Source organism: Mytilus californianus, unplaced genomic scaffold (genome assembly GCF_021869535.1).
Source record: "Mytilus californianus isolate M0D057914Y unplaced genomic scaffold, xbMytCali1.0.p SCAF_5, whole genome shotgun sequence".
NCBI classification, from domain to species: domain Eukaryota; kingdom Metazoa; phylum Mollusca; class Bivalvia; order Mytilida; family Mytilidae; genus Mytilus; species Mytilus californianus.
This window is the reverse complement of record NW_026262701.1, coordinates 20,349,527-20,373,129: the sequence shown is the minus strand read 5'-3', so window position 1 is coordinate 20,373,129 and position 23,603 is coordinate 20,349,527. Positions and strand designations below refer to the sequence as shown.

Genomic DNA, 23,603 nt, shown 5'->3' with positions numbered 1-23,603 from the left:
AAAGAGCAGAAACGAGCGCAAGGTTACCAATGGATATTCATTACAGCGAGAAAATCCCGGACCCAGAGGCTTGCTTCCGCTGACCCCTAAACAATAAAGTATACTAGTTAAAATCATGGAATTTGAAAAGAATATTTATGTGGTAATTGAATTTAACACATTACTCCATCTTTATAATTTACAAAATCTTTTACAATGTAATAATAAGAATTTGTATGATTGTCAATGAGACAACCTTCCACCAGAGACCGACATTGTTGAGGTTAGCAACTAGTTGACGGTATGCCCTTCAACACAGAGCAATATCCACATGCATATATATATATATAAATTTGATTGTCATTAAATTCTACAGGAAAGCAATGACTTATAATAAGTGGAATGTATTGAAACGTTCATTTTGTTTAGTTAGTATGAATATAGCATCTTACAGGTTCATTTGAATGATATAAATTGGTGTTGTTTTTGAAAGACAGTCTTTTGTTAATTTTCACCATGTTGGATACACAAATATTTATGTTTGTATATATAAGCTTTGTACATGCGTTTATGCTTTACATACGTTTATTTAAAACAACATACAATGCATCAATTATAACTTACATTAAACATGGATGCATGCCTGTTCAAAGCTGATGCATTTTTTTATGTTCAGCAGGATCATATTTATTTGATCAGACTACACTAAGTTGTAGGTTTTGCTACAAGTTAACCATTTTTTAATTGGAAAAGGGGTGAAAAGATTAAACTGGGTGTCAGAGAACTGATTTAGAAGCTAGGTAGGCTAATATAAGAACGAGGATATGAGATATATAAAATATCAAGCATCTAAGCTATGTAAATTCTTATCGCTCGCTTGCATTAATATTTCAAAAATAATATCGCTCGATAGTACAAAATTCTTTCGCCTGCCAAAAATCAAACTTCGAAAAAAAAAAACAAATGAGAAAATGTCGCTCTCTCGCTACCCTTTTTCAAAGCAAAGAGTCCGAAGAACTAGAAATTAATTTGGTGTGGCCTTAGGAAACATAACATTCATTGACCGCAACATAATTTAATCCGTACTATCTGACACCTAAAGAGACATTTATCACTTGAAAATTGTTTAAACTCTTTTTTTTATCTCCATATAGGAGTTATGAGTAAAATTAATAGGTTTTGAAATTTCGACAAGCGGTTTTAGAAATTAAAAAAAAATAGTCATATTATCATACATTAACTACGACAGTAAATTTTCATCTCAAATCTTGGTTTGTGTATTGTTAAGGAAAAACTTTTTTAGAAGTAATAAAAGACTTTAAATCAAAAATGTGTGCACCCAAAGTACTAAAGCCAAAAAAGTAATCAATTAAATTTTATTTCAATTTAAATTTGAATATTTTAAGAAAAATATTTAGATTTTGATTTTTTTATTCAAATAAATAGGTTTTTTAACTAAACAATTTTGTAAAAGGCAGCAATATAAATTCAACAATATCGTATTTGTGATTTTATTCAAACATATTGTAAAAATCTAATTAATGTATGTCCCCAGGTCACATCTTTATCAGCAGGTATAATATATTTGGATTTATAACTTTCACAGGGGGTGCCAAAATTAACTATAAACAGTAAAATGTATCCAATTTCCTATTTCCAAATACATATCAAATTATCAACATATATTTTAATAGCTTCCATAGCTAATAACCTAAGGATGTAAGTGCAGTGTAAGCAAATCTGTAAACGGAAAATGGCTCGAAAGAGGAAGTTCTATCTATGTATGATAACCCTGTATTAGTAAATGTTGAAACAACAATCCAATAAAAAATAGTGATGTCACTGCGTTCCAAGCTGGAACACAAGTTGTACAAACAATGGTTGAGAATAATACTAAGTTAAAAAAAAATGTTAGTGTATTTACTGGTAATTAGCTTTGCAAAGTTGCATCAAGGTTTAGAAATAAAGACATTAGGCCACACAAATTAATTTCTAGTTCTTCAGACTATTTCCTTTGAAAAAGGTAGCGAGCGAGCGAAATTTTTTTATTTGTTTTTTTGGCAGGTGAAACATTTTTTTACTAGCGAGCGCTATTATTTTCGAAATATTAAAATAATAAAATCTATGAAAAGCATTTTATGCAAGCGAGCGATCAGAAATTTACAAAGTTTTAGTGTTTCATGTTTTCTCATATGCTTCTCATATCCTGGTTCTTATATTATCCTACTTTGCTTCTCTATTTGTTCTCAGACACCCTGTTGAATCTTTTCACAACATTTCCAGCAAAAATATGGTTACATTGTAACTAGTAGCAATTTTTATCATGCTTTTTTTATATCTAGTTATGGTGATCATTTTGGCTCTTTATATGTTAAACAGTTTCTATCTATAAAAGTTCTCACGGCAAACATACTGAAATTGGTCAAATGTCATAAGCTATGGACAATATTTCATAAAAAGGGGTCGTCTGACAATTTTGATGTAAGAATTGTAAGTAGATTTTGTTTTTTTTTCTGCAAACTGATGGTATTAGTTCATATTGGCCAGGTGTAATAAAAATATTAGGTTCAATATCTGAATCATATCCGTTGCAAAATCTCAAATTTTATAATGAACGTCAATATATGATACGGCACAATTGTAAATTATCTACAGAAGTAAAGCCACCACCGAAATGTAACCAATAAGATGAAAACCAAACAGCGCATCTTCATTTTTGCGCAAGATGTGAAGTATTACCAATAAGTTCGTCATTGGCGACTCTACAACACTCGTTAAGATCAAGAACAGTAATCAATAGGGATGCTCTTTTGATCAGTTGTAAAAGCTAGCATACTCGTATTCCAAAGTAATGGAAAAAAGCTGATAGCTGAGAAAAGCAATAACACGTTACAACTCATCACTGCCATTTTTTTTAATTCATTCAACAGATTGAAAAAAAAAATCATAGTATCGGCAAACAGGAAGAACTTGTTTCCGAATCCCATATTTGAATTTCATGTAACATTGTACTTCTTCATTGTTATAATTTTTCATTAATGAATACTGTTTAAACTAAACAGGAAGAAGATGTCGGACAGATCCGATTAATGTTCACCAAGATGTCGGACAGATCCGATTAATGTTCACCACTGATCAAATATGAAGTCATTATGTCCAGCTGTACTTGAAATAAATTATGACTGAAATATTTGTTGGACGAACGGACAAACAAACGAACAAATGGAAAAGGTAATTGCAATATAGTCCCCTTCTAGAGTAGGGGTGTAGTTACTGTTTTTTTTCTAACCCATATTTTCTAAAGCTTTTACTGTTTTATTATTGAACTGACTATGTATGAAATAATTGCCATTGGACGTTAAATAAAATAAACACTCGATCAGGAAATGTCTTCGTTATCTCAGCACTATATTAATAATAATGCTTTCATTTAACTATGTAAACTTGTGTAAGAGACCATTTGTAAATGTCATGTCTGCAAATACAATTATGCTGTTTTCAAATGAATGGTGTTTGTTCTTATGTAACGGCACCACCGTCTAAAATTAGGGAGAAGATTGAACGCTCATTTTGTCATGCCTGGCGCAAGCCAAAAACCAGTTACCCAGTATATACATCATGTGTTGCTGTCTGTCATCAGTTTTCCTTTTGTTGTTTTAAGATAAAAGCAATGCAAGAATTTTGTCAGACATCGATGCATTAACCCAACAAGAAAAAATGCATACTTTATATATAAATTTATTCGTATCAAAAATAAGGAATGGTAAATGTGTACGTTGACTGAATGATGAATATGATATTTACAATGTTTTTAGTCAATGGTGATTCAAAGTGTCAAATTGTCAATGTTTCAAAGTTTCAATCTAATATCTTTGATGTGTACTTTTCCTAAGCACGTATGCAGCATTTTATACCACAAGACTCCGTTTTCTCAACATTACCAATCTGTTGGGAGCTTACTTCTGCAATATTCTACAATATTCAGCTACCAGGCGACAAAAAACTAGAACCTTGTCGTTGGATTCGCTAACTACTAACTGTACATTCTCCAGTACTGACAATTCTTCTTGTGGAGGGGGTTCAAATCTTTAAAGTCTAGTAGTAACGTGTATTGCGTAATTTTCAATCAAAATCCAGTACAACTTCATTGACTGGTTTCGATTTTCTTCTAAAAAGTTTACTTAAAAGTCCCTTGGGTCCTTTAGACTGTTTTACTCCTCCTTTTGAAATTTCAAGTGTGGATTTGTCAACAACTTCTGGACTGAGTTTAAGTTTAATCTGTTTCAGAACACCGACAAGAAGTTCATCAACTTGGTGATTGAAGGTTGCTGATGTTTCGGTGTATTTACAGTTGTATTTGATGGCGAGTTGTTTTGCTTCTGAAATATAAAGGGATAGAAAAATGAAGACTATATAAGCTCAAACTTTTGGATTCTGTCACTGTATTGAATTTGTTGAATAATGGCAAACTTGTTTAAATTTTATCAAATCAATAGAGATAATATATTTAAAGTTTATTTCAACAGCTAGTCACATTTACGTTTGTTACACTCCTGTTTCTTATTAGGGAATAGTAAAGCATTTCCACAGACATTGAATTCCCTGTCTCGTGTTATAAAACTGTCGTTGGTGTGATGTATTTATTTTCGTTACATGTGACGGAAAATTAGCAAGCCGTTGGTTGTTGTTGCTTTTTTGATTTTCATATCTAAAGACCTGTGAATCTTTTATATCATTCATAATTATACCTGAAATAGCGTATTCCCTATCTTTGGAAGCCGCAAGGCTTTTTTTATGAATATTTGTAGCTGTTGTATTTAATAGTCAAACCACTTAACAGAGCACTGATAGAATTAAAAGTTCAAAAACCGCAAAATAAAAAACTTCAAAATGACAGGTCTTTCTAAAACCACGAAATGTGTTATCCACAAAAATAAAGTTCAAAATGTAGCAGTAACTAATAGAAGGTTGTTGTGCATTTGGAGAAGTTTTAGTAGTAGTTTAGTAGTAGTAGTACAGGATAAACCATCAAACTAATAGCATTAAGATAGATGGGGTGTCTAAATTATAATCCATGATAGAATTTTTTAATAATTTGCCAAAATGTAGTTTATATCAAGCTTTTTAAAAATAAATGATAAAAAGAATGGGTCACGGGGCTTATTTTCACGCTACAGGTTGTTCAAAATTAACAGATTTTGCATAGATTATGCATGGAAAACCCAATTTTCTGCCATAAAACGAAAACTACACCATAGAATTTTGAGATAAAATATGAGAAGATAGCTTTAATAGTATGCTTTCAGGTAAGAAAAAGAAAAAATTGGGTCACCGGACCCTTTTTCTTGCTACATAATAAAATAGGTAAATTCCTAACACATTCTATTGTAAAAGTACCTTTATCTGAATTATCTGCCCTTACATTTGAGTTGCCTCCCCTCATGTGGCAAAGTTGGAAAAAATTGAATCAAACAAAAGTTTTCTGTTTTTTGTAAAATACAACCATAAATATGATAAAACATGTCATTTTCTATATAGAAATGAAAATATTCTTACACATGAATTACCTACTACTCTCAAAATTTGCACATTCTATTAAAGATCTAGACCGATTGTTTTCAGGTATTACAAGATCCAAGATGGAGGAAGACACCCTATCTACCTTAACTTCGATTACAACAATATTTTAACAACGTTTTGCTTGTACTTCAATTTGCTATGTTAAAGACACCAATATCAAAATATGTAACCTTACCTTCGGAAGCTATTTGTCTTTTACGGACTAAATCCACCTTGTTTGCCACTAAAATAATAGCTCTGTCTATAAAGAGTTCATGTCTAAGGTAAGTGAGGTACTTTGTAGCCACATCAAATGATTGTCGCTCGTGGACAGAAAAGACAACAATAAATGCGTCACAAGCATGACAGGTATTTCTCTCAATGTCTTCCTAAAAAAGATTATAATTTGAAAACAAAATATAAAATTGAAACACCCAATAAAAGTCTTCTATAAATTTACGATTTATATTTTCTAATATTGAAAGCATAAAAGTTTACAGTATGTTGAAAATACAAAATTACCTTTTAAAACCACATTTTTTTTCTTAGGTGATTGTGTTACTTATAGTACATTTCTTTGTTATGGTTAAGCTGTGTTGCATATTGCATGTATAAAAACAACCATTATCTAGTCATTAACTGTCAAAGATAGAAATTAATAGCACCTTTGTTGCATGAATCATATACATAATTAGTTTTCTTATCACGCAAGATAAGCAAACATCTAAGAGATACGATGAGTCAATGTGTATATTCATTCATTACAATTGACATTGATACAAAGGTGAAGTGTGCACAATTAGAATCGTTGAAGGGTGAATAACATTGAGACGACTGATGCTAGTAGTATACGCTATCTTAATTTTCACCTAGATGGCGTAAATGAAATTGGATACCCTGTATTTATCATGCCTTTCAATATGGCTAAAAGACCCCCTCCTAAATTATTGGAAACTATCATTCTGCATTGACAATAATATTTTGGTGCAAATTAGATAAACTCATTCGGCCTAACGCCCTCAAGGTGTATCTAATACTAATTAATACTGTTTAATCAGAATTTGACTTTGTAAAAAAAAAACTTCAAATAGTAACATACCTTGTGTTTTGAGAAATCAATGAATTCTAAAGTCGACTCTTCGTTATCTATGACCACTGTTAATGTCTGTTCGTCTAGTTCGTCTGGAAGGAAGAAAGTGAGATTTAAATATTTCATTGTCTTGATTTTGACATAAATTAAGTCAAATCATCCAAATTAAGATTTTTACCTATTTTTTTTTTAAAACATTATAAAGCAATTATTATTCAAAGCAGATATAATTGATTGGTTGAAGATTGCTTTACGCCGCATCAGCACAACGCTGCGAGAGCTTTTTCAAAGCAGATATAACATACATTGAAATTTTTAAAGGTTAATTATTCATATTTTGTTTTTGCTTTCATTTCTACTTTTCTTTTCACACAAGGTAAAAAAATGATACAATTCTACAAAATATTAGAAAAATATTATATAAGTTTCTTAAAATAAAATATATACATGTATATCGTACCATTTTCAATGTCAAACGAACATAATAGTTCTGACGTCATGAACTGATTGGTCAAGGCTGTTTTACCAACTGCGTCAGCTCCCATCACACACACACGATAGTATCCAGTAGATGAAGTAGACGAACATCCACAACATATGGCGCTATCATCGGATGTTTCGCTTGATAGACGTTTTCGAAAAAGTTCTTTCTGTGAAACCGCTGAATAAATACTAGCATTACTTTGTCGGCGTTCATCTTCTATGTCGTTTTTAATACCCTTTGATGTCATTCGGAACGATCTTACTTTTTTGACTTTTTGTCTTTTATGCACAAGATGGTCTGAAAACGAACCAGACAGTGCCATTTCGGTTGTAATTGGAAGGCTGTTTCGTCGTTTGTCGTCGTCAAAGTCCGCAAGTAGTGTTGGTCGTTTCTTGTATTTTATGGAAGATGTCCGCGAATTCGGTTCGGATCGCATTTCAAATTCCTCGTCCAAAAACTGTTCACTAGAAAGTTTTCCATCTTCATAGTAGTTATCAACAGATTCCATAATATCCTGTTTAATCATTTGAAACGAAATTGACTGTATGTATTGTCTGATATCTTGATATGGCTCGCTATAGTTCAACTTTGAGCTTAGACGCATCATCCATGCTTTTATACTCAAGAATCATACCCGAGCAAACACCACTGACTCATTTTGAACTGTCAATCATTGTACTTTTGACGTCATAGTACAATAACATTGCTTGATGGGATAATTAATTCTTGAAGATGCAATGCCAGCAGTTAGTGCATTGTTATGACATAAGATAAGTTGAGGAAGTATCTGATATATAAACAACTGCCCAGGTAGATCATTATATCTCAATTATTATGCTATCTTTCGTATTAACCCTGCCCGATCGGTTATAAAGAAGTAATGCGAGATATTAACTTGAGGCCAACTCAAGGGTATTTTTATATTTTAGCAAAGTAAACTAAATTTCGCATGTATGATGATGAATTAGATGTTTTATTTTGATAAATCTAAGAACAAACCCTTTACTAGTATATGAAAGTTTGTTTGTGTAGAATACAGTAGGTTACAAGTCTCCCGTGTGTATTGTTAGGGCCTCAAATATGTAAAACTAAATATATTGCAGATTTGCTGCACTATAATTGTCCGGAAGAATAATGATAATATATCTCGTTACTTTATGTCACTGAGGACAAAACGTTATGATCAGACTTAGATGCCAAGTACATAAAACAAATGTCATTAAGAACATTTACCTACTGATATAGGTGCATAGACTGCCGAACACTTTTAGTACATTACTCTATCAATTTATATCAGCTTTATAATAAAAGATTATATTCAATACATTACATATTGCATTTTAATTTAATAATGGTATCTGAATTTCACTTATGAAACAAATTGTGCACCTTCTTAAAAGCTATATTAATAACTTCATTATTCATTCCAGTTCATTTAAACATAATTCATTTGCTATTAAGTATAGCAAAAAGGAATAAACACAATTAAGTTATCACAACTTATATAGTCCTTTCCTAATCATGATTATTTAAAATATATCATTCATTTTTGCAAAAGATTAACGATATATATTATTAATTAGTTAAATACTTATGTTAAACTACTACAAATGCTGATGGTATACAGTAAGCTTTATAAGCTCTTAATGTAAGTTGGGACAAATCTGCAATGTTTGATCGCAAAGGATGTCCAGATTTTACTGAAATCTCAAATTTTGATGATGCAAACTTGCAATGTATTTGAGGAGACTTTTATTTGAATATGAAATTGTATGATTATGTCTAATAATTAATGGTTATACGGTATTTACAAGTAGCAAGTTTTTATTGAATAAATTGTTTTTTTTAAACTTTGATTAATAAAGGAAGATAACTCATAAGATCTAGTTTGTATCTCGTTTACGACCAAAGTTGCAGAAGCGACACTTTGGCGTTCAAGTCTATTTCCGACTTCGTCGTTATCAATAGAACATTAAGTTTTAATTAGTTATTAACTATGTTTTCTTTTTAATTTTCTTAAAGCGTTCTATAAGAGCTATCTTTTCATATTTTATAAAAATTTTTATTTTTATAGTCACATACACGTGCTTTTCCATGTATAATCCTTACTAAATACGAAACAAGCTGGGAGACTATACTTTATAATTATTATTTAAAAAAAAAAGGACGACAATAATCTTTTTTAACAAAGTATAAAAAATCCTATCATTTTTAGTTTATTAAATAAAATTTTCCTATTACATGTTTGTTAACGTCTTTATGAAAATAACGAACTTCGTGTTGCCTTGCCTCAACATTCAAGAAAATATATATCGTAACTTGGTAACAGTTTTTCTAAATAGTCTGAAAAGGGCGTCAATAAAATATTGATATTATGTTTTGCTTTTTAACACAATTTTGTTATTTTATTGAAGTGACGTAATGGAATGATTTTTGAAGTTTCCTTATTCTATTTAGATTACAAAGTCAGTGTTGTCTTAGCCCGAAAGCCAACTATACGATTTTGGTATATGTAGTATAGGAGTTCTCTGCTATCTTCGATCGCAAATGACCGAGAATGATTGGTCAAATATTTCAATAAATCGTTGTCAAATCCTATCCCAGCACCCCAACTCCATAGATCGCAAGGTGTTTCGAACATCTATTTCGACCAATTAGAATAAACTAATTGACCATAGTCATGTCCATCGTCAGGAGCCCAAGCCATTGCATGGTGACATTTAATGTTAAAAATACTGTAATTTTTATAAGGGGCTCGACACCTCGTGATCTGTTTGACTAATACTTTTCTATGCTCTTTCTTTTCTTTCCATGTTTATCAATTTTACACAAACATAGTATAGAATATATTTTCATAATTTGCAACATGTTAGTTGCAGATGTTACTGTGTCTTTCAAGTTTTTATGCCTACGGAAAGCGAAAAGAGGTCTTTTATGAAATAAATGTTTTTCCTCTCCGTCATCTTTTAATTTTCCCAGTGTTTTAAAATATTGTTCTTTAAAGTGTGTTTTCTGTTGAAAACACTGTGGAGAATACCAAGGGAGGCGACTGTAATACAGATTTGGGTTTAACCAATAATGTGTCATTTCTTTGTTTTGCAGTCACTTCCTGCATAACAGTTTTAATTTCATTTTCTTTATATCCCCTTTTAATAAGGCGTTCAGAAAATAACGCATATTGTGTCTGTAAATCTACTGGATCGTTCGTACATCTCTTAAAGCGAAGCATTTCTCCTTTAATTATGCCTCTGAAAGTAGAGGATGGATGGCATGATGACCTCTCTAAGTACTGATAAGTTTCAGTTTTTTTCCGGAATGTCGAGACTGAAATAAGCAAATGTTGATGTATACATGCATTGTTCTTAAAAACTTTGCTTTGTTAGGAGAGGTAACTCAAATTATTATGTGAAAACAAGTATGACTGAAATTTTCTTTTTATTTCATGAAAGCATTTGATGAGAGCTATGTTCTCACATCATATTTTAGAATCCGTGTTCCTTTATTTTCTTTCAAATACGAGAATGCTGCACATAATGTATCTTCAAAACAAGCTCGGTTTACCTTTTATATGTTTTTGAAAAAGGAGAGAATTGAACCACATTTTGGTAAAAGTATAAACCATCATTTTTTGCGTAAAGTTTCATACTAACTTTTAATTTAAAACAATATTTCTTAGTCCATGCGTGCAGTAATCGTGAAATAGCATCATCAATTTTGGTTATGGTTTAGTAAAGAACGAGAAATTTAAAATGAGAGTTAAAATTGGCACAGCATTTTGAATGATTTATATTAATTGTTGGATTGAATGTTGACTGGAATATATATTGCCAACATGAAACCACTACAAATGACTTGTCAAAAGTATGTTTTGGTGTGCAAAGTGCATGTATAGTACTCTCTTTACATACATTTATGAATTCCGCAGTAATAAACCTCGAACCAGACGCTACTGCGGTTGTATTTTTAGACTGTGGTGGTACATATAGACATTCTAGTATATAAAAATCCAGGGTATCCTTTAGTACATTCGGTTGAATTAAAATCGTATATATTGTACATACAAAGCGTTGATGTATTGTTCTCAATATATGATTTGCTATTCACAATATTTGAACATGCGAGGATTTTAATATTTAAGAAAAAAGGTATATGTTGAAGGCCGTACTTTGACCTATAATTGTTAACTATTTTATACATTGTGACTTGGATGGAGAGTTGTCTCATTGGCACTCATACCACATCTTCTTATCTATGTATATGAGCATTTGTATACAATAAAAAAATTGGGAATTCATTTTATAACTACACGTTCACGCAAGAGATCCACAGGGAAAACGTACTGAAAAGAGGGTTGAAATTATTGAATTCCAACAATAACAAGTAACAGACCATTCAAAATTATAAGACATTTAGACAATGAAACAATTATTCAACAATTAATGCATGTAGATTTTATAATTCATTTTAATACAAGACATACTAGTAAGTACATCGTTGTTTATGTTTTGTTTAGTTCAATCGCCGGTTTATTTGCTGCACAGACTGTTTACTCGGTGTTACATAATAAAACAACTTGTATTGTATACTATTATACAGCTGATTTATAAGATAAACATGTTCATACATCTAATTCTCAAGGTAAACAATGATGAACATGTATATAAACATGTAAACAAGTGGAATATTGAATAATTTATATTGTTCTGTCTGAGATTTATGCAACACCCACCGGTAACTGTGTCTGGTGTTATCATCATTGTTATTACAGTAAAACGTAATGGAAATTGAAGGACACGGACGTTTCATTGAAATGTCTGACAATATCAAGTGAAAAAACTGAATTGGCCTTTTGCAGCGTGCTCGCAAGTAGTTTATGACATCGAGCCGTACAGGTTTTGCTCTCTTTCCTAAATTCCTCATGCTTGGTGATCTTGAAGAAGCAACAAATTTACACCAATTTAAAAAGGGGAACCTTCTCCTTTTTACCTGTAACATCAAAGAACATTTGCGCTCCTAACCATATGGACATTTGCGTTTAAACTTTGATACACCTGTATTAAATTGATAGGACATTGGCGCTTTTACCTATAAAATTTTGATGAGCTGTAATCTTTAAGCAAATTAAAATCAACTGATATTTAAACAAAAAGCGGAAACTATAATATTTCTCTTGTGTTCATACTATTGGCTGGAAAGTCCGAGGAAATCTATCAATATTGTTTATATGAGCTTATTTCAATTTGTGGAGATACAAAAATGATTTTTAAACCAACGACTGTTTGTAGATCTCTGGCTTGTATTTGTTTGGGTTTGATCATTCCCGATACAGGTAAAGCAAGAAAAACGCTTCGGACATACGAAATTCATCAAGTATATTTTTGTGTACAGTTCATGTTGACTTCGAGAAAAATTCATAATAATCATTATGTATTTATTTTCAATGGATGAAATGTTCTCGTTTTCATCTGACACAAGCATCGTAGCGAAAGGTTCAGTTATTAGGACACTCTAAAGAATACAAATTGTACATGTGAAGAAGGAACATGATTACATAAATTTCGTCCAGTCGGGTAAACGTGGAGGTAAATCATAATGCACCAAAACTAAAGTATTATGTTGATTAAGCGCAAATTGAAAAAGCTCAACTGTCCTGTAGAAAAAGCGCAAATGTCCGAAGAATTGAAGCGCAAATGTCCTATAAAAGAGCGCAAAAGTCCTTCGACGTCTAGGGGATGGAAACCGTTCTAGACAAGCAAGGAACCATTTGAATAACATATAAGCTGTGATAAAAACATAGTTAATTTCTATCTTTGAAAAGGACTCTTGATTTTGTACCATCAAATTACGAAATTAACATATAGACCATCAAATTACGAAATTAACAAAGACCATCAAATTACGAAAACAACACATACCATTAAATAACGAAAATAACATAGACCATCAAATTACGAAATTAACACTTTTATTGTCAACTTGAACTTTGACTAACCCCTTGTTTAATATCCAAACAGCTCATTTACATTATTAGGTTCCCAAATGATGAGGATTATGCATGAACATTCACATTTGTGAAAACATAGCCTGCAGTCGAAACGAAACAGAACTAAAAAATCAGGTCAAATTAAACTGTTTCAGTAGTTTAATTTAAATATGATAACCGAAAATACTTGATAGAAATAGATTGAAAGACATAATTATTTTCTACATGTAAATTGCAGTATGAAACTTTATCCCCAGTTCATTATCGCCACGACATACATGTAATAGCCTTTGTGTGCTAAGGCGGTGTAAAGCATACACAAATCACTCGAGCGATCCCCAACTCATGTTATGGTAAATTGCCGAAGGAAATCAATGAGGTATCATTAAAACTTCCCATGTTTGATCTCCTTGAATTCAAATTGAAAGAAAACCAAACATGATATATAATATCTTTTCCTTTTGATTTATGTAGATACACTGTATGTGTATTCATTTTGAAATTCTAAGATCAGGGCAGTTATATCTATCTGTCATACAATTCCTCTGTGAGCAACCTGGGAATAGTATACTCAATGTATTATGTCCCAGGAGCAACCAACAATAAACGTTTTATATGCGTATGTATACGTAATAAACAACAACTTAACTGGATGTTTGCATTTACTTGTCATCTATTGTCATCTATATATATAATGATAGTGATCATCATTGTTTTTATTTATCATCCTGTTTGTTTTGTATTTGTACATCACTGAAATTGTCACATGTTTCTAAAGATTTGGGAATATAAGGGAGGCCGTGTGAACCATTCGTGTCATAGTTATCGATTGTTGGTAATTCTTGTAGCTCTTTTTTGTGGTTAACCAGATGGTAACACCAGCATGTTATAGCACGTCCATTGGATACGACATTTATTTTACGTCTGTCAAGAATTTCTGCTTTTCTCTCTAAGATATCTAAACAGTTTAACATGCTATCATCCACTTCATAGATTTCACCGACAACATTCTGAATACAAACATTAAAAGCTGTTAGATTTAACCTTGTATTTTAACAAATTTAGTATTAATATTCTCTGCATTTAAACATGTATATCTAATGTGGTTATTAAAAGCACGCATATATGAATATTATAATTTCCACACTAACTGAATACAAGAACCACAAAAAACTAAATACTGAGAACCATGACCCTCCCAAGTTTATTATGCTGAAATTTGTTTTTGTATCTTTATATCCATTTAGAATATTACTCTGTATATGAATTGCAATGAGGTAAAAAAAAAAGGAAATATTGGAAAGGCAAATATAGTATTTTAAGGGTTACACTTTTTTTGTGCGTGGAGATTTTTACCCCTGGAAAGAGCTTAATTTCTAAATCCCTTACGTTGTTGCCTGTTCTAATTTCGGTAAACTTTTTAAATGAATAAATTTTTCAGCAGACATTTGTTTACTCTCTGTTTGTATTTGAGAAAAGTGTGATCAATATCTTTCATTAACTGTCCCGATAAACCAACTCACAAACGTTTTAGATCCCAACGAATCTATATTATACCGGAACTAATTGTCCCTATATCCTAGTAGTGTATAAGGGTACATAGTTCCTGCGGGAAAATGTTTAAGGAGTAAATCTGTTTAAAGTCGGTTCTGAAAAAAATCGTCGAATTCGCAAGTTATGGAGTAAAGTAAATATATGTGTGACCTCCTAGTCGTTACTTTCTGTCTTTATACTGGTCTTCATATTAGTTGTATTTTAAGCTTTGTATCAATCCCTTTTCAACTGGTTTTTACAGTTAGTTCTTACATAATAAAAACGAAAGGATATGGGCTATTCATCGATGTCACAAAATCAGAACATGCACAGTAAAAACACAAAAATCAAAGGAACAGCGCTTTTATTGATTTATGTTGCACTTTAACACCACTGTCCCAGGTTAGGGGTAGGTGGGCGCCTGCAAACATGGTTAGCACCGCCAAGTACGCTGTGTGCCTGTCGTTGGTTTTGTCTTTTGAATTTATTTGCATTTGTCATGTCGGATCCTTTTACAGCTTGCAATGCGGTATGAGTTTTTCTCATTGTTAAATCCCGTAGGGTGACGTTTATTTGCTAACATGTACGTCATTTTGTCTCTGTTGGATAGTTACCTCACTGACAATCATACCACATCGTCTTATTATATGTAATAAATATCTGACTGGCTAATTTTCTGGACCGTGGCAACATATTTTTACTAAAAGTTTTATTATTTCCCCTTTGGAAGTTGACCTTAGAAGTAGACCGTTTTGCCGATTGACGTTGGCGTGATAAAGAATTCGACACTTGTCTACATCAGCCCATCCCCTCTTTTATACTATCGTATAGACCCGGGATAAATGAACATTGAAATTAACTGAAAATAAGTCATTTGAAGATACCTGTTTTCAGATATTTTATGCTTTTGAATTATATCAGTAAATAGATACTCATTTTCGTTATAACTACAGACAGAAGCATATGCGATCCTTCTTATATATTGGGGAAATATGTGTATTTATGAACGAAACATTTGTAAATGGCTCTGCACAATGACGACAGGGTGTTACTTGATATAGCGTAACTTAGTTAAATCAACAATTGTGCATTTAATACACCTTAAAACAAAATCGCTGATGTTTCGGCTATTTATATAGAAGTGTGTTATATTATTATCCTGTATAACGATACGCAGTTACTTTAATGATGATTTGTAACTCAGGATCTATCTAAAATACACTAACAATTTAATCATGAATACGAACGTTCAAATAATATTAATATCTGATGCAAAAACAATCAAATAATAAAGACAGAACAAAACTCAATTAGTTTGAATCACTTTTGCGGTGGCAGAATGTGGCCATGAATGAAAAATAAATATGTAGTTCGCTCGAGATGCTACATTGTATGTCGTTCCCTCAAGAAAGTTATATCGTTCCCTCAAGATGCTATGTCGTTACCACAAGATAGTTATCTCGTTCCCTCAAGATGCTATGTCGTTACCACAAGATAGTTATCTCGTTCCCTCAAGATGCTATGTCGTTTCCACAAGTTAATTATCTCGTTCCCTCAAGATACTATGTCGTTCCCTCAAGATGCTATGTAGTTTCCACAAGATAGTTATCTCGTTCCCTCAAGATACTATGTCGTTCCCTCAAGATGTTATGTTGTTCCCTCAAGATAGTTATCTCGTTCCCTCAAGATATTATGTCGTTCCCTCAAGGTATTATGTCGTTCCCTTAAGATATTATGTCGTTCCCACAAGATTGTATTGCTATGTTGTGGGAACGACATAATATCTTGAGAGAACGACATAATATCTTGAGGGAACGACATAGTATCTTGAGGGAACGAGATAACTATCTTGTTGAAACGACATAGCATCTTGAGGGAACGAGATAACTTTCTTGTGGGAACGACATAGCATCTTGAGGGAACGACATGGTATCTTTCATGGCCGCATTCTGCCACCGTATTTGCGTCTCTAACCTTGAGTCATTAAAATATTGATTCAACACTCCACTATCAACTTGATTCGACACTTCACTGTCATTTTCATGACCTACTATCATGATTTTTCCCGGTCTCACTTACGAATACGCTCACATGTAATAGATGTACACAATGTACCACATTATTACCCAATCAGATGTTAAGAAAGCCTTTACTTAATACGGAACAAGCTAATATTTACCAATGAGAATCCCTTAACAGATTTACCCCATTGTGACCTGCAGCGTATGACTATTTAGACCGGGCCTCATGTGACCCGGTTATACTAGCCATTCCACAATACAAAGTTATATGATTTTTTTAAAAAAGATTTTACTATTCTACTTTTTTCGTGTTGGTGCAGCTAAACAATATTTAATCTAAGCACAACAGACTATGAACAAAGAAATATTTCTGTATGGAACGTTTTATATGACCTACCGAATTAGACTTATTACCGGGTTTGTACTAACATGAGCAACACGACAGGTGCCACATGTGGATCAGGATCTGCTTACCCTTCCGGAGAACCTGAGATCACCCCCTGTTTTGGCGAGGTTCGTGTTGCTCAGTCTTTAGTTTTCTATGTTGTGTTTTGTGTACTATTGTTTGTCTGTTGGTCTTTTTCTTTTTTAGCCATGGCGTTGTCAGTTTATTTTCGACTTATGAGTTTGAATGTACCTTTGGTATCTTTCGCATCTTTTTTAAACATTCGGAGAACTCGAGAAATATTAAAACAGGAAGTAAGTAATTCGGCCCGTATAAAATATAAAAATAAGGAGATGTGGTATGATTGCCAATGAGAAAACTATCCACCAAAGTTCAAATGAGGTGGATGTAAGCAATTATAGGCAACCGTACAGCCTTCAACAATGAGAAAAATCCACACCGTATAGTCGGCTATAAAAGACCCCGACATGAAAAATATGAAACAATTCAATCGAGAAGTCAATTATCAATATTTCATGGACTTCCAAGTTGAGATTTCCTTGTTAAGTATTAACAACCCCGCTTATCTTTGTTAAACATAATACTCTAGATCTTACAGTATAATACATGTACAAACGAATTATTTACAAGTCATCCGTCTTTATTTTATGTTATAATTGTTTAAATTACACTGTGACGTACAAGGATATTAGGAAAGAATATTCTGGCCAGGTTAGAATGGAAAAAAGTAATCTTGCCCAAAACAGATGGACAATAAATAATTTGCCCCACAAAATGCAATAAATAAAGATATACAAAAGTGCACAAAAACAAATTTTCGGGAGAAAAAAAATAGATGAAACTTGGAAAAGGGCGAAATTAGATTTTCCATTTAAAAAAAAATCTTCCGCCCCCAAGAATATCATAAAATTATGGTCGTCCCCTTAGGCTTACATGGAAAAAATAAATCTTAAAATATAAAATTAAGCTGTGTTTTGAACCGGTTCTATGAATGCTTGGGGTGAAGATAGACAGACCCTATAGAAACAAAAACAGCACAATAATTACAGACAAATACTTTCTTTAAAAAAGAGTGGTTCTTGTCTCCGGTGAATCTTGCGTGTAATTCTAAAGAGTAGTATACAGAGTATATAAATTTCGTTGAAATGAATACTACCTTGCCTTTACCTGCCACAGGTAACATGAATGGAATGTTACACCTGCTCGCTATAACAACGGGAAACTTTTCTTCCGTAATCCCATCAGCCAGGTATACTGCCAAACCGTTGCTTGCATCCTCCAGTAAGTAAAAGTTTGGTTGACCTCTTTTGAGAGTACCAAAAACAAACACGTTGTGTGTCATGGCAGGACATTAGTTAGTACTAAATATTGACAGATAACAGTTTGTCGTGTCAAGAATTAACTTATTTACTCTTATCAATCGACATTCTAAACGTGTACACCACAGGTACATGTATAGCGTATATGTTGACAAGTGTGCATTGAAGTTACAAGAAAAGTGTAAATAAAGGAACAACATGGAATCCTTCCCCAAAAAATCAAATAATTACTTTGTGAATACTATTGCTTTTTGGTTCTTATACTGTTTCTTGGTTTTTAGATATATCATAAGAATTGACTGCTGAAACAAACAATCGAAACAAATTACAAAATGTACATTCAGCTGCTGGCTTGATTGGCTGCAAAAGTGGCTGTTACCTTGAGTCTGGTCTTTTGGTCATAGTTCTCATATAGTTCAGTAGGGGTGATTGAAATGTTTTCTTTGGAACAAAACTTGGTTGCATAAGGGTAAAAAATGTCAAACTTAATTTTTACCGCAAGATATTTTCAACAGAAAAAAAGCTTTCAAATTCTTAAATGATCATATAACCAGCAATAGAACGTATAAAGACGGCTTTGTTATAAAGTAGATGCATCATTGTTAGACAAAGTTCTGTGCTTCATTAGTGCACGTACTCCTTAATTACCTTGACAATTTGTGCATGTTTTTGTACTACACATCTTACATCTCAGTACAAATTAATGTTTGCACTCGAGATGTACCACACAATATTGTAATATATGACTAATATACTTTCTTAACTGACTTTTTCTTTGAACCAAAGTACAAAGATACTTCATTCAAATTTTAAGATGCATTGTCCATGCTTTGTAGCTTGTCTTTAATTGGATTTTTTCTTTTTTTTTTCAATTTTAGTCATTGAAATTAATATTTTTGATAAGTATATAAAACATGAATAACAGGTGATGTGGGTATACTACAGGTCAAAAATATTTGCAAAGGTTGTAAGCGTCGCTTTTTACTCAACAATTGAACGGAAAGAAAATGTATAATTATCCAGGTTTAATCTAGCCTTTAAAACTTTCTCATGCATAATATGCCCCTTTCCATAAAAATACACCATCTTTTCATGTATCAAGTTTGTATATTGAAATTCTTATTCCTCGTCTATTCCATTACTGCATTGGTCGTTGGGATTGGTTGTTTTAAAAACTTGCTAGGTGGAAATCGAATGTTTTTTAAAACATTTTGTACATAGCATTTTTGTATGACGCAATACTTTCTCGATTTATTAATGAACAGCTAATGAGAAAAAAAATAGAAGTTATAAAAGTAATTGTTAATTAGTATGGTGTGTTTTTGTCATGTATAAAAATACCGGTTAATTTGCATAACATTAACTGGATTTTATAAGATTTATTTCATTGTGTGTTTTTCTCTATACGATTTGGTATTCTGCTTATTGAAAATAGATGAGGATTAAGGACGCATAAAGTAGTCAAAATTCGCCACATCTTATTGTTTCCAACCTAGTCAGTCAATGGTTCACTGTTCAAACAAATGTTTTAATAAAAGATTTAAGTTAAACGTAATGAAGACAGCAACCATGCGACAGAAACACACATTCTAGATATAAAGTCTTCAACAAACGAACAAGGCTAGTGTTCATATAATATGCCAATCTCTGTATCGTCTCGTATATATAAACAAGTCTAAATTTAAAACAACGTTCAAACCTATATATATATATATATAGAGAGAGAGAGAGAGAGAGAGAGAGAGAGAGAGAGAGAGAGAGAGAGATACCAAAGGAATACTGATGAATTTACACAATTTTTTCTTCAGATTTGTATATTATCTTGAAAACTATAATAGATAGAGAGAAACTTTGAATAGCATGAATAATCAGAAAGACAAACCCTACAAATAAGTCAACTTGGCCTAAGTTGCCAGTCGACTCCTAATAGGCCCTTGAATGGCGAATTTTACATTTTTTTTGCATTTTTGCCTATTGTCTTGAAAACTATAATAGAATGATAGAATCTTTAAATAGCAAAAATGATCAGCAAGACAAGATTTACAAGTCAGTGTATATATCCGAAATCGTAGGGAAACTGTTTATACGAGTTATTGCCTTGGAATCTATTTTAATAGATAGACAGAAACTTTAAAAGGCAAAAATAATCAGCAAGACAAATTGTACAAATAAGTCAACATGGCGGAAATTGTTGATCGACTCCTTATACACGTATGAGTAATTGCCCCTTAATGACTATTTTTACGATTTTGGCGTTTTTGATTATTTTCTTGAAAACCATAATACATAAAGAGACACTAAGAGGAAACATGATCAGCAGGAGAAGATATAAAATTTTGTCTATATATCTGAAATCGTCGGTCGACTCCCCACAGAGGTTACTGCCCCTAAAGGTCAATTTTTACCATTTATTTTTTGCATTTTGACCACAAATATAGTAGATACAGAAAAACTTTCAGAGCAAAAATTATTAACAAGACAGGATAAAAAAAGAAGAAATCTTAGTCATGAACTATATTTCAGTCTCCAATGTTGAAAAGATACATAGATCAAGGTGAGCGAAACAGTATAAAATAAGGAGATTAATCAAACTTCAAATGAAGTGGATGTAAGCAATTATGTTCAACTTTACGGCCTCCATATGTTCTTTACAGTCTATATTTTTAATAGAATTTGCTTGGCCTTTTAAAAAGATAACGCTTACAATTTATTATGATTATTTTAGAAAAATAAATTTAAAATGAAATTATTAAATTTACATCTACTTACCGTCGATACACTAGCTATTAAGAAACCTCGTTTATTGATGTTGTCGTCGTCGTCGTCGTCCGAAGACATTTGGTTTCCAGATAATAACTTGAGTATAAGTGTATGGATTGCTATGAAATTTTATCACAAGGTTCCATATCACTAAGGAAGTTTATTGTCTTAACTGTTTATGAATTAGGGGCCAAAAAGGAGCCAAAAGCAAGTATTTTTCTTGTTTCAGGACAATAACTTGACAAAAATGTGTATAATAGTATGGATCTCTATGAAATTGTACCACAAGGTGCCATACCACAAAATGAAGGTTGGGATTGATTTAGGGGGTTATGGCCCAAACCGCTTATAGGAATTAGTGGCAAAAAAAACGGAGTTTCTGGTTTCATGATAATAACTTGAGTCTCTTTTAAATTGTAATTATTTCTTCACCAATTCCAATGGAGTTGAATTCAAAGTCTTGAATTCTTGGAGTTCTTTTTAAAATATGCTGAATCTAATCGTATATAAAGATTTTGGATTTTGGGACCCGTTTTTAAATTAGTCTACATTGAGGAAAACGTGTATAAAAAAAAAAACTGTTAGAGGTGACATTTTCAACTTACATACAAATGAACATCATTGAACTTTGTTATAAAACTGATAACGACTTTTGTTGATATTAAGCAATCTGACATTCTTGATAGATATATCTTTAGATAATGTTTATCACACAAACACAAACGTACAAACCCCCGGAGGCAAAACAACAGCTTTCAACTGTTGCAGACGTATGAATGAAATTGTTTCTATTCTGAAACATGTTTTTCGCGCGGTAAATTTACCATACATTTATTAAAAATAAAGAGATGATAATTAAAATAATATATTATAGATCATTGAACTTTGTTCAATTCAAATTAAACATCTGATAACGGCTTTTGTTGATATTAATTAAGCAATCTGATACTCTTTATAAATTATTATATATCTTTATGTTATTTACACAGAAACATAAACATATATAATAGTTATAAGAAGATATGGTATGAGTGCCAATGAGACAACTCTCCATCCAAGTCACAATTTGTAAAAGTAAACGATTATAGGTCAAAGTACGGCCTTCAACACGGAGCCTTAACTCACACCGAACAGCAAGCTATAAAGGGCCCCCAAAATGACTAGTGTGAAGCCATTCAAACAGGAAAACCAACGGTCTAATCTATATAAAAAACGAGAAACGAGAAACACTTATGAACCACATCAACAAAGTTTTAACGACAACCACTGAACATCAGGTTCCTGACTTAGGACAGGTGCAAACAATACATTATATATGCTGTGGGCAGATGGCACAAAACTCCCGGAGGCAAAAGATAACAAAGAATTAAATTGCCCCAAAACAGCATAACAGTTAAACCCCTTGCCCCCTCTTTGAATACTGTTTTGCCTTCTGTAAATATATTTGCTGTTAGCTGTAATTGTCGTATTCCTTGTTAGCTGTTATTGAACTATTAGTTTCTTTGTTATATGTTATTGTGAGAATGTATTTGCTGTTAACTGTTATTGAAAATTGGAATGTTAGCATTTTGACAGCCAATCTTTAGTAGAAATTGAATTGGGATCTTTCCACTAGTAACATGGTGGTCCCATATTCGGAGAAGGATTCAATTAACATATAGACATTTGAATGAGTTTACAGTACACTAGTCATTTTTGGGGCCCTTTATGGCTTGCTGTTCGGTGTGAGCCAAGGCTCCGTGTTGAAGACCGTACTTTGACGATCTTTGACCTATATTAATGGTTTACTTTTACAAATTGTGACTTGGTTGGAGAGTTGTCTCATTGGCACTCATACCACATCTTCTTATATTTAATCAGAGGACCATTACAGTATATATTATTGTTATCCTTTGTAATTTATTCCTTTTTCTATGAACATGTATTTAGAATTATCTTGATTTTTACGTATAGGGATAACGATCCTTGTTTTCCCTGTATGTGCATATTAAATTCGAACAATTCTTTTAAAATATTACAAAAATTCGTAAGGGTTCCGCGGAACCCAGTACTAGTGTCTCGCCTACTTTTGATGTTAGTCGCATGCTCAACAAAATGGGTAAAAAGTTATTAAATAAATTGGGAATGTGTCCATGGGACACAGATGATGCCCCCGTTTGCATATCATATACAGTTATAAAGGGACATAACTGAAGAACAGTAAAATTGACCCTACCCAAATTTGTACTTGATCTGAGTTTTGTGGTAATACGTATTGTGTATAAGTTTCATAAAATTTGGTTGATGCAAACTTAATTTACTCGGAGAACGGAAACGAAAAATTCAGCAATTTTTCCATTTGTAAAGTGGCATAACTCTAGAAAATTTAGTGACAACCACAAATTTCAAACTTGATCTGTATTTTGTGGTAATAAGCATTGTGTACAAGTTGCATAGCATTTGGTTGAGGCAAACTAATTAAAGTTAGAG

At 32.3% G+C, this 23,603-nt stretch overlaps 1 protein-coding gene and 1 long non-coding RNA gene across 2 annotated transcripts; both read right to left on the bottom strand.

The window, feature by feature from the left end:
• Window positions 1-3,701: 3,701 nt before the first annotated feature.
• Window positions 3,702-7,811, bottom strand: LOC127702609 (GTP-binding protein GEM-like). Its single transcript, XM_052206885.1, has 4 exons — window positions 7,089-7,811; window positions 6,638-6,720; window positions 5,735-5,927; window positions 3,702-4,358 (listed from the first exon to the last, which is right to left on the bottom strand). The coding sequence occupies exons 1-4, from the start codon at window positions 7,717-7,719 to the stop codon at window positions 4,102-4,104; spliced, it is 1,164 nt and encodes a 387-aa protein (XP_052062845.1). The 5' UTR covers window positions 7,720-7,811; the 3' UTR covers window positions 3,702-4,101.
• A 5,932-nt stretch (window positions 7,812-13,743) lies between these two features.
• Window positions 13,744-18,422, bottom strand: LOC127700908 (uncharacterized). The gene is made up of 2 exons (XR_007981771.1): window positions 18,212-18,422; window positions 13,744-14,105 (listed from the first exon to the last, which is right to left on the bottom strand). It is a non-coding gene; the product is annotated as an uncharacterized LOC127700908 (long non-coding RNA).
• Between the last annotated feature and the right edge of the window lie 5,181 nt (window positions 18,423-23,603).

What these genes read in the sequence shown, in the direction of transcription:
- LOC127702609 (XM_052206885.1), bottom strand. Translation starts at nt 7,719, where the DNA reads ATGATGCGTCTAAGCTCAAAGTTGAACTATAGCGAGCCATATCAAGAT. An exon ending in TTCGTTTGACATTGAAAATG is followed by an intron (nt 6,721 to 7,088) that starts GTACGATATACA and finishes TCTTCCTTCCAG; the next exon opens with ACGAACTAGACGAACAGACA. An exon ending in AAGACAAATAGCTTCCGAAG is followed by an intron (nt 4,359 to 5,734) that starts GTAAGGTTACAT and finishes TTTATATTTCAG; the next exon opens with AAGCAAAACAACTCGCCATC.